General features: G+C 33.1%; 1 protein-coding gene across 1 annotated transcript; it reads right to left on the reverse strand.

Annotated features, from left to right (window-relative positions):
* Positions 1-510: 510 nt before the first annotated feature.
* On the reverse strand, positions 511-5,126 carry LOC148600996 (patched domain-containing protein 3-like). Its single transcript, XM_088555268.1, has 3 exons — positions 4,139-5,126; positions 2,932-3,132; positions 511-2,500 (listed from the first exon to the last, which is right to left on the reverse strand). Exons 1-3 carry the CDS (start codon positions 5,124-5,126, stop codon positions 1,038-1,040), a joined length of 2,652 nt encoding a protein of 883 aa, XP_088411394.1. The 3' UTR covers positions 511-1,037.
* Between the last annotated feature and the right edge of the window lie 6,403 nt (positions 5,127-11,529).

Genomic DNA, 11,529 nt, shown 5'->3' on the forward strand with positions numbered 1-11,529 from the left:
TAGAGTTCAGAATTAAGGGAGATAACTATGTAAATGACGCTGATATACAATATAGTCTACTGGATTTTCAATGTTGATTATTTCCTAAGAGCAGGCAGATTTGAATGAATAATTACACTTTCATAGTATAGACCCATAAAACAACTTAATTACAAAAATAAAAATATGTAGCCTTTTTTGGGGTGTATCACATTTTTCAGATTTTGCATGATTCTTACAAAGACTGCTACTTAAGTAGCAGACTCTTTCCTTTCACAGGAATCATGTAAAATCTGTGAAATGTGATACATTTCAAAAAGGCTACATATTTTTATTTTTATTATTAAATTACTTTATAGGTCTACATGTATATGATGAAATGTATAATTACTTATTTCTAAAGAACAGACAAATTGTTCTTTAGAAATAATCAACATGGAAAACCCAACAGCTTCTATTGTATTTAAGTGTCATTTACAGAGTTATCTACCTTAATCATGAATTCTACAGTACATTCTATATAATTTTTATCTCCTAAGAGCACGGGTTATATGGAAAACCACATGTTTGTTTCTGTTAACAAAATTTTTATACAAAATAGTAAAAAAAATATATAGGCTTTCAAACCATGTGTCACATTTTGCATGGTTCTTAGCTTGAGTGCTACTTAAAAGAAAATAAAATAAAACAAACACAAGAAAAGATTCTCTCTTACGATTACATTTCCTTTGGGCGCATTTAAAAGAGTCATTCATAATCCATCCATTGATTATTTAAATTTAATTGCTGAAATAAATTCAGAATGTTTCACTACCCGTCGAATATGTTAATCAATTGTCATGTATCGCTTTAAGATGTACATTATATAGTCAACAAACAATGCTACATGCACACATACATGTATATGTGTGTGTGTATGTGTAATCTCTTTTTATCGATACCTTGCATCGATAGTTCTCCATTGTTGATTCTCACGAACTACATGAACCAACAAAAACATACAAACAATAAACAAACAAATAAGCAAACAAATTTAAATGTCTTTTTTAATTGTTAGTTTATCTTGTTATCATGCGCCCATTCTGTTTACCAAAAGGCATGTCCAGTCCGGCATTGACTCCTCCACTTATTGACCACGTGGCTGATGCTCTATTTGGTGTCAATGAAATCTTTGACGTCTTGCGTTCATTATAATGGTCTTTTCTCAGTGGACCAAAGAAAGACAGAATGACGGGAATAATGAATACACTGTGTAAAAATGCGAAAATTATAACCAGGAAAATAACCTTGAAAAATGACTGGAAAACAAACGAACTTGAGAAAATCAGGGTGCATATACCAATAATGGACGAAAACGCGCAGTTGAATACCGGTCCTCCTGCACGTATAAGCGCTGCGTTTGTTCGTGATTGTCTGTCAGTTCCATCTACGGTCATAAAAGCATGGCAAATGTGGGCACTGAAATCCACCGAGAACCCAACGCACATAATGACATGTATCATTGTAATGCAACTCAACGAAAGCCCCCACATATGCATGAAACCAAACACACCAATCATGATAGAGACAACCGATAGAGTTACCAAGGCAATGAGAAAGGGGTGTGGCATAAATATACAAGTGACTACAAAGCATGCCAATACAGCAATACCAACAGTCTGCAAAGTGTTTGGTAGAACTGACACATACTGTTCAAAGAATGTGAATGGCTGACCGTAAGCGAAAACATTCAATGACGACTCCTCGGCGATTCTGCGCATTTCTTGCATCATCAGTCCCTGGTCATATGATCTTTGTATACTTTTAGTAATGACATACACTCGTGAATGAATTATCTGTGATGCGTTCTCACCAAATACCGCATCATTTTTAAGAATGGGTGCAAATTGGAAGAACAGCCTCAGATTGTTAGCAAAGTCCATTTCAGTCCCGTTAGTCGGCAAACCAGCTTTATAAAACTCTTTCAACCAGTTGATTTCAAAACTTCTGTGTACCATTGGACTTGCCTGAGCAGCTTCAACTAGTGCATTGACCTTTCGGACTACCTCGGGATCCCTGTAATCAAGGGTTTCATCAATGACAAAGGACACTGGGATAGGAAGGGGGAAGTTGTCATGCTCAACGATGCTGTATTTATAGTAGTATGAATCCTCGCTGAATAAGTTGCGCAGGACAAGACCCTGCTCTAAGTTGATAGCACCATAAATAGAAAAAGCCATATAAACGAAGTACACCACTATGACTATAATTTTGGCGGGAATGTTCAGTACTAACTTGGGTAATATTTTGGCAGGTATCATTTCGAGTATACTCTGATGGTCTTCTTTATTTTCTGCTGGATCACCGCTGCAGCATGCGTACATCAGTGGATTTCTGTAACCTGATTTCTTCATCTCCTCAGTCGAGTACACCTTTTGGCACGTCATACAATGGCGACTAGATGCTATGCGACGCTCGTGTAGAACTAAACACCCGAGAAAGAATGTGATTTGGTTTATATAGCAGAGGACAACAGCTATTCCTGAAATGGAAATCGAAAAATCAGTTTAAATACACATGACGTTGCTTGACTCTGCACTGTTAACCAGGAGATTAACGAACACATAGACAAACGGCAACGTGCATAAAGATAAACACAAGGAAACACGACCTCTTGTTTGAAATATTGTGAAGTATACAGTTTGTGTTCGGAAATGTTACGCCAGTAATACCGGTTAGAATTTGCATATGTTACTGACATGAGCACGCATTGTACATGCATTTCTAACACAGACTTTTCACAAATGGTATGACATATATGTATTATTTAAAATGAATTATAAACAACAACCAAGAATACATATGTACTAGAAAAAATTGCTTTGATATTAGTCCAGTTGAAATCTTTTGAATCGAATATTTATATATCGTAAAACTATGTACATGAGACAATCAAGAAGATCAAGCACTTACCTGTGTATATACAGAAGTGGCGGACGCTCATGAAATCTGACATGTAGCCAACAATGAATGCGATCAAGTCGGTAATGGAGGTGATTGTAATGGCTACTCCTGTTGTCCTCATAGTGTAGCTTATTCTCTCCTCGACAGAACCACGTAGTGGGGCGTCCGTCAGTCCGGATAGCAAGATAAACATATCATCAACACCAATTCCTGCAACATACAAGTAAACACACGCATATACAATTATGTATATACTTATATCAAGATTACATCTAAGAGAATTTTGTAGAATATCAAAATTGTCCACAAAAAATGTTTAAATTGTATTTCTTAAGTCTGTGCCTTGTTATATGTAACTGAACTTAAGGAGGTAGACCTAGGGTAAGGGACATAACTCATGAAATCAGTGATAAGTTTGTATTATATTCAATATCACCAAAGCATCTCAAGCTTTCGATTGAAGCAGAATAAAATGAATCCAAGTTAATTAGACGCTTATATAAGATTGATGTAAAATGATGAATATAAAGAGTAATCAAGGGAACCAAGGTTATAGCGGTAATCAAAAGAATGTATTCCAGGGACAAAGACCAGACATGGAAAACAGACATACACAACAAATAACGTAAAGTAACTAAAATCATACATACAAAGTAACAAAAGTAAATGAGCAACTCGGACTCCACTAAAAATTAGGAGCATGGACCAGGTGCACCGGCAGGGTAAGCGTCCTCTGCTTTTCTAGAAACACCCGCCGAGTTGCTCATAAAAAGTCAAGTCCGGGGTAGACAAACGAGGAAAGGAAAACTATGACCCGTGGAATAAATCAGTTTTCATGGTGCTGATGGATACACCATAACGATCCACGAGTTCATGATGACGACCATAAAACTTCTGTACAAACGTTCCAATGATTTTTTAAGAATTGTGTCCCTTACCCTAGGTTTACCTCCTTAATTCGTATAGAAAAAAGTATACCTTTTACATAACGACCGAAAAACGCAAATTTTATTTACATGAATCAAAAGCAAAAAGAACAAAAACGAAAAAAGCAAAAACAACAAAAAGCAAACAAACAAACAAACAAACAAACAAAACAAAGGAAATTTGAAGACTGTGTATTGGCTGTCATGAGTAATCGTTTAAACAAAATTTTTCTACTTTTGGTATATGACATCTCAGTACCTATTTTTATTGTATACATGACTGTGCTTACCTAGAATTAAGAAAGGCATTATGCCAACCATATTAACATATGAAATTTGCATCGCACCACATAGTCCAAAGGCACCAAGTATGGCAAGAGCTGTTGCCAATACTCCACAACGTCCAAGATGGCCTCTTTGGTTTAAACAGTTGCCACCTGCAGTTACCAAGGATGCGTACGTAATCATAATAGTAAAAGTTAAACTAAACAGGGCGATGTCCCCAATCGTATTTTCATCAAGTTCAGAGCTAATGGAGTCTGAGTAGCTAATGGTAAATTCAGTAGTATTTGACTGGAATTGTGACATCACCTTGATGAACTCTTTTTCCCATAATTCTGAAAGTTCGGTATATTTATCGTTATGCTGCCTCAAATAGTAATGCAAACGGAGGGATTTAGCTGACGTCATGACTTCACCATCCAATTCAACTTTTCCGAACTCTCTGTCGGTTCTATGGTCGCCATGCATCGGATCAGCCGAGGTAGGGTATGTGACACGCTCATTAGCCAGTTCCTCCCAGAAAAAGTCACTAAGATACCAAAGACCCCACACGGAACACTTGCCTTTGTTTATTGCGCAAAGGTCACGATAAGTATAGACATTTCCGTCTGTGTAATTGATGCTTATACTCATGACCTCGGTATTAAATGTTTCTATCTCTTGCTTGTATGTCTTGTTAAGGATGTTGTCGTCAACCGTAAAGATGACGCTGCCATAATGTCCAAGATCAGGTAACTGATGAAAGTAAAAATTTCTATCACTCTCGTCGGGAAACATGGACTTGACCTTTAGTTCATCTAGATCGGCTTGGCTTTGAGTCGGTGTATAGAGAGTCTTGATGTGATTCTCGGACTTTATCCATCTGACATTAAGACCAAGAAGACCATTCAGTAAAATGGCAAAAGCGATAGCACAAACTGGGTTCCGACTGACCACCTTACCATAGTAACCAAATGCGTTTCCAATTTTATCCTCTATTTTTCTGTAAATATCCATGTTTTTTTTACCTAAACAGATTGAAAAGACAAAAATATGATTTTAAAAAAGTTCCATAAAATTTGATGTTTCATGTTGGCTTCTTACTTACGTGACGTTTAAAGTTCTTATATTCCCTCTCATAGATATGTCATAGGTAAACAACTGCTTCGTTGTATAACGATTTCATAATTGTAAATCATTTTACAAAGACGTAAGGTAAATTAAAGACAACTATAACATACAGTTGTATCAAACAAACCGCACGATTTATCACGTGGAGAAAAGAAACGTATTCTTTTCCATCTATGCAGTGCTTCTTATAAAACAGAGTAGGAATGAAATACTGCAAAGGCATAATTTATCTAAAACTTTTGTCTTTGAAAATTGATCATGCACGAAGGTCTGTTACATAAACATTATTCATGCACGAAGGTCTGTTACATAAACAGACTCAAACTAATAGCTGTGGCACCCTCTGTGCATGCCTTTAACTTAACAGTCGTTTTAAATGATTTGTAGACATATGAAATTCGCAGTAATTTATCTTTATCAAAAGTATTCTATATTGTTGCGCCATCTGTTCATATCTTAAAATCAACATTTGCAGATACAGTCGTTTTAAGTTATTAGCAGTTGTATAAAATTCCCAGAAATTATTTGTCTGTATTGAAATTATTCTATATTGTTTTAAATCTAAAAATCTAAAAAGAGGTATTTTAAATCACGGAAATTTCCCTCATTTGGTCCGTTGTATTCCGGTTTTTCGTAACGAATTACCGTTATTCTCACATCCTTTCGTCCTCATTAATTACAACAGAATAATGGTGTTCTTTTACCCTTTAAAGATAAAGTATTTTACTTAAGTACAGACTCACCTAAAGATCATGCAAAAGGTGGTTTAAAATCCAATATTTAGCCACTTGCTACTTGTATACATTTGTATACTTTTTACAAGGGCTAAAATGTCCCATATGTGATTGAGAATCAATAAAAGTAATAAAGATGAACAAGAAAATGGAAACAAAATACTGGTTACATTGTGATCTTAACTGAAAAAAAAATACGGGAAAATATTTTTCATTAGAATTCAACAATTTGGAATAATATCATATCTTCCATTACTTAAGATCGACCCCGATTTGTATTCCCTCCCCCCCCCCAAAAAAAAAATATGACTTCCTTCAGGAATAGTTGAGGTTGTACAAAAGTCTCAACTCATCGCCATGATTATTTTTATGATTCTTGAGTAAACCTGTACACAAAGGGGCCGCGAGACGTACACATATACATTCAGTAAATATCCATGACACAAGAAAGCGCCGCCCATTTCAAGAGAGCAACCTGAGGTTATAACCTTGAATTATAACATTGCCATTATAAAATTACAGACAGGGATCCAACGGCAGGCGTGCCGGGCGTACGTCGCCACACTAAAATTGGTAGTTTTTAATTCATTCAAATTTCTAAATCTCCATGAAACATGTGTACAGCATGCCGAAATATATGGCGTTTTTTGCATTTCATAAATGATTAAATAATAATATATTATATATCAAAAACCTTTAATAAAATTAGTGCATTTAGGATAATTCGAAATCATTTTACTAGAAAGTCATACTTTTCGGAAACATCACCTCGTGGCTCTTTCCATACTTCAACCGTAGTCTTGCGGCTCTCGATCGATGCCTGGCATGCGATATTTAAATGTTTACAAAGTGATGCCTTCATAAAAAATAATTAAATTATATAAGAAAAAACTTAAATATGATTCAAAAGTAAATTATGTTTACAGATAAATAGGCTCGGAGACAAAATTGGAAAAGAGTCTTTCATACTAACTTCAAAGAACGTGTCCCGAGTCTCGTAAAACGAATGAAATGAATTTTCGTATTTTGACAATAAAAAAAAGGTAAAACAAAACACAACAGTATATCAAAATAAGTAATAAACAAGACATTTATTTTTAAATGAAGGTTATAATGAATATAAAAAAACCGTATACAATATGCTTGCATTAATAAATTTATTCCTTATTATATGTAACCTACATAGGTGTTGTTGTAATGTGAATACCAACAGCCTACGCGATACAAAATGTGAATCACTTACGTATGAATGTTGTAGCAAAGAGTACATTGTTTTTCTAATGAACGACACACAAGATGTAATTGACAAAGTGTTGGTTTATATAAATCATGGTTATGTCGACACTATTCTGTGAAGGGTCATAATGAATCATTTTTTTACGTTCTAAATGCGATACAAATTAGACGTCATGTAAACTGTCGTGTTGATTGGTTTATGAGTGGTTTTATGTTTTTTTTTTGACACGTGATTACAGCTACACTTTCTTGTTACAACATATTTCATCTTAATTATAACGCCTATAATGTAGTTATGTAACATTACATTAGTTGTGACATTTCGTAAACGACGGGAGATTTTAAATTGGACTTTTCAAAACGACCCGAAAAAAATAATACTTCCACAGTAACGAGATCCTTATGAAAAGTGGTCTTTAGATGCCAGGAAATTGTACCTAGAAATTTCTCAACGACACCAGACCAGTGTACACCCATAATGACCTATGCTCTACACCCATAATGACATATGCTCCGCCTACATAACTACTTATGGAAAAAGGATATTTCAAACAGCCAATCATATTTAATTGTAAACTCATTTTTTTTATTATCAAGAGCACAATCCTGGTTATAAAAACTTCTGCAGATATTTATATTTTATATATTTCTTTGTGAATGTCTGTTCTTGGCGCATGCACGACTTATAATATAAAACACAATTGGTTATTTTAGTTTATGAAAGCCACTTATATTTATTGACATCAACTTCGCTGTCAGAATGACTATAAATTGTATATAACATATTTATGTACTGTAATGAAGATCTATTGCCTAAACCGACATTCATTTGTCATATTTGTATTGTACATTCATTATTTGTTGTCTCGTTTCTATTGTCAAACTGTCACAAACAATTACATATAAGATGTTGATGGTTACATGACACATGAAATTGCAACCTGGCAATGTAACTCATCATCTATATGATGTGAAAGAGTAATCAAGGGAACCAAGGTTATAGCGGTAATCAAGAGAATGTAATCCAGGGACAAAGACCAGACATGGAAAACAGACATACACAACAAAAACATAAAGTAACTAAAATGATACATACAAAGTAACAAAAATAAATGAGCAACTCGGACTCCACTAAAAACTTGGAGCATGGACCAGGTGCACCGGTAGGGTAAGAATCTTACTACAAAATGAATTGTCATTTGTCTTTGTGTACTTTGTCATATTCCATAATATCACATTGACAAAAACAAAAACACAAAATAAAAAAAAATAAAAAACATATAACATACTTTTGTCTGTCCTAGACTATAAAGTAATACAAAATGTATTCTTGGTTTCTAGAAATAAAAATAAATCTAGGATAAAATTGGAAGAAACTTTTAGCATTAAAAATGTCGAGAACCTTCTCACCGCCCTGTGGTTCACAAGTCACATGCATTTTTAATAATCTGCTAAGAATGAGAAAAATATTTCAACACGTTTGCTGTAGTTTCATGTAGCCAATATTTCTGTAAATATATATCTATACAGGAGATATCAAACTTAAAAAAAAATGAAAAATTATTGATAAAATATATGTATTTAACTGAAAATATCATATTATAATTCATTTAACAATACTACTAAAAGTAGCAATGAAACTACTTCTAATGATAATGATAATAAATAATAATAATAATAATAATAATAATAAAAAACAATATGTAGAAATAATATTATTCAAAATAAAAATAAATATCAAACTTACTATTATTTCGGTTTTTTTCCAGCACCGATTCCTGTTATGAAAACGGAATGCCTTTCATGCCAGGGTTAAATACAGAAAAAAAACCTTTTTAATTCATAGCATTGACAACTGTAGTTGATTGACATTACAAACCAAGACTTAACTTGTTTTGGTAACGCCTGCGAACAACTGACACGTGACTTTGCATTCCGTGCAATTTACATGTTTTTTTTTTTTTGTTTATATAAAACATGTTATGTACGGCACGTTGTATGCCTGGTATTCTATGTTTAGTAACTTTTTCTCTTACTTTAACTTATCTTATTTGTAATAACAAGGGAACGAGACGCAAATAATTAAGTAGCAGTCTTTATGAAAATCAGACAGAAGGTAATTCATGCATGTCAAAAAACCCACCAAATTCATTTTTATTTTCATTTTTATTTCTTGCCCAGAAACAGTAACTGATCACATAACCAGTCTTAGTTTTTCAATTGGTTGTTGCGCTTTTGATATACAAATTATATAGATTGTACATGAATTTTGCACTTTGCAAGAGTTATCGTTCTTGATTTGGATTCATTTGATTGATTTTAGTGAGAGATAAATGTATGATTTTCTAAAAAAGTGAAAATCTGAATGCAGAAAAGGTTGTTGTTATCTGAAAATATAGCATACGTAGACTAAAAAAGCATCGTTTGTTGGGTGGGTTTTTCTTGACCATGAATCACTTTATCATTGGTAGTGTCTAAACTTTATATGGACTGGTACTTAATCTAATGATAGGTATTTTGTTTATCTTTATACATTTGGTTGAATAAGTTTTTACTGAGCATAATGGGTCTTTATTTAAAATAATCTGCATCTATTATAACGTACGCTACTAATACACTGATTGTTCAAATTTTAAATTTAGGGTCACCAACAAACTGAAACACAGGACATTTGAGTTTCAGGGATACAGAGTATTTTTATTAGTTTTGTTCAGAAAATAATCTTAATTGGATAACAACGATTTAACAATTTCGGAATTTTTTTAATGAATATGCCGAAGAACGATACCCTAACTGAATGTTAAAATTTCGAGATTGAGTTTACGAATGTAGTACCGAAAAGAAGTATATTAGAAAAAAAACCTGAAAGATGATATCTTTAATGTAATAAATAGCGAAATAAACAACAAGAATCGGATTTTCTATAATTTGTATGACGACAATAGAAATAGGACATATTAAAATTAAGGTGTTTTGACAAGGTCAACCAATATTGTATAACCTTTTCACGGTGACAAAAAAACTCAATTTGATTAATTTACTTTGTACAATTAATCATAAGATAAAAGAAATATTTAAATACGGAAGGCATACGCTTATTGCAAGGTCGATTTTAATTGCGATGAGACAAATCATCCACAAAATATGTTTTTAACGTTTGATATGTCATGGAAAGTATTTACACATGTCTATTTTAATTATGCTAGTTAGACAGGATTATTCAGCGAAATTGATTTGCATATTTGTATGCAAATGACATGTTTATTTCGAGTATCAAGTAGGTTCAGATAGTGTGCCCCTTTTAGTATTGAGGTATAAAGGTTGTTTATTTTTAACCTCGAAGATTGAAGGACGGGGATTATTGACTAACACATATTTCAAAGCAAAATTAAAAAATACAAATGCATTACGACAGACATAGACTTGCTACAAGTCTCTGTGTAATGAATATTTTATTTATTTATGTACAGAGAACAGCGGCTGGATAGTGAATGAATATTTGATAGTAATGATATTTAATCAAATAAAATATATATTACAGAGAGACTTGTAGCAAGTCTACGACAGACAGAAAATTCTTCTAAGGCCATTTTTGTTCATGTATACAAGTTACTCATATGTATATTTGACACCATTTTGAATATGTATGTTGTTTTGTTTTCTCCCATTTTCTTGCGTAATGGTAGTTTTTTTTTCTGTACTGAAAACATTAATATTTGCGGTGTACATGATTGTCCTATTTTCGTGGTGGACAGAAATCTACGAGCAAAAATACCCGCGAGATTGATTTTAACACCACGTAACGCAAAAAATATTTAAAACCGCGAAAACATACCATAATGTCGTTCTACCCGTTTTATTATCTTTAACAAATAATTAAAATGAGTATAATAACTTCTTAAGTAACATTATGTCCTAAAACATGTACACGTGCTTCGAGAATAAACCTCTCATCAGCAGCATGAAAACCAAATACAAAGTAAAATCTAAGATAAATGACAAATCGATTACAGGTTCACCTTCAAATTATCTGAATAAAAAGAGTGACAATTTAAGATTATTGTCAACTTCTTCAACATCCAAATTATTACAGAAATAAAATATATGGTAAAAATAGCAAAAGCTGTTTCAAAGCTAAGCAAGTAATAAGATAAGTTCCCACAGATAAGTCGAATTCAATAAAAAATTATGTCTTGCCATTTTGTTTCAAAACAGATCTAGACCTCTAACAGAGACAAGCCATAAACTTTGAATACTATGATGACAAATTATTCATCTGAAATATATCTGTTTGATGTGCAAATTAATCTCCATATTCA

The sequence above is a fragment of the Perna viridis genome, chromosome 12 (genome assembly GCF_037379345.1).
Source record: "Perna viridis isolate PV_CMFRI_1.1 ecotype Kerala chromosome 12, ASM3737934v1, whole genome shotgun sequence".
In the NCBI taxonomy this organism is placed as follows: Eukaryota; Metazoa; Mollusca; class Bivalvia; order Mytilida; family Mytilidae; genus Perna; species Perna viridis.

Excerpts from the sequence above, each read along its gene's own strand:
- LOC148600996 (XM_088555268.1), bottom strand. The coding sequence starts at position 5,126 with ATGGATATTTACAGAAAAATAGAGGATAAAATTGGAAACGCATTTGGT. Across the intron at positions 3,133-4,138 it reads AATGCCTTTCTTAATTCTAG|GAATTGGTGTTGATGATATG; the intron begins GTAAGCACAGTC and ends TGTATGTTGCAG. Across the intron at positions 2,501-2,931 it reads CCACTTCTGTATATACACAG|GAATAGCTGTTGTCCTCTGC; the intron begins GTAAGTGCTTGA and ends TTTCCATTTCAG.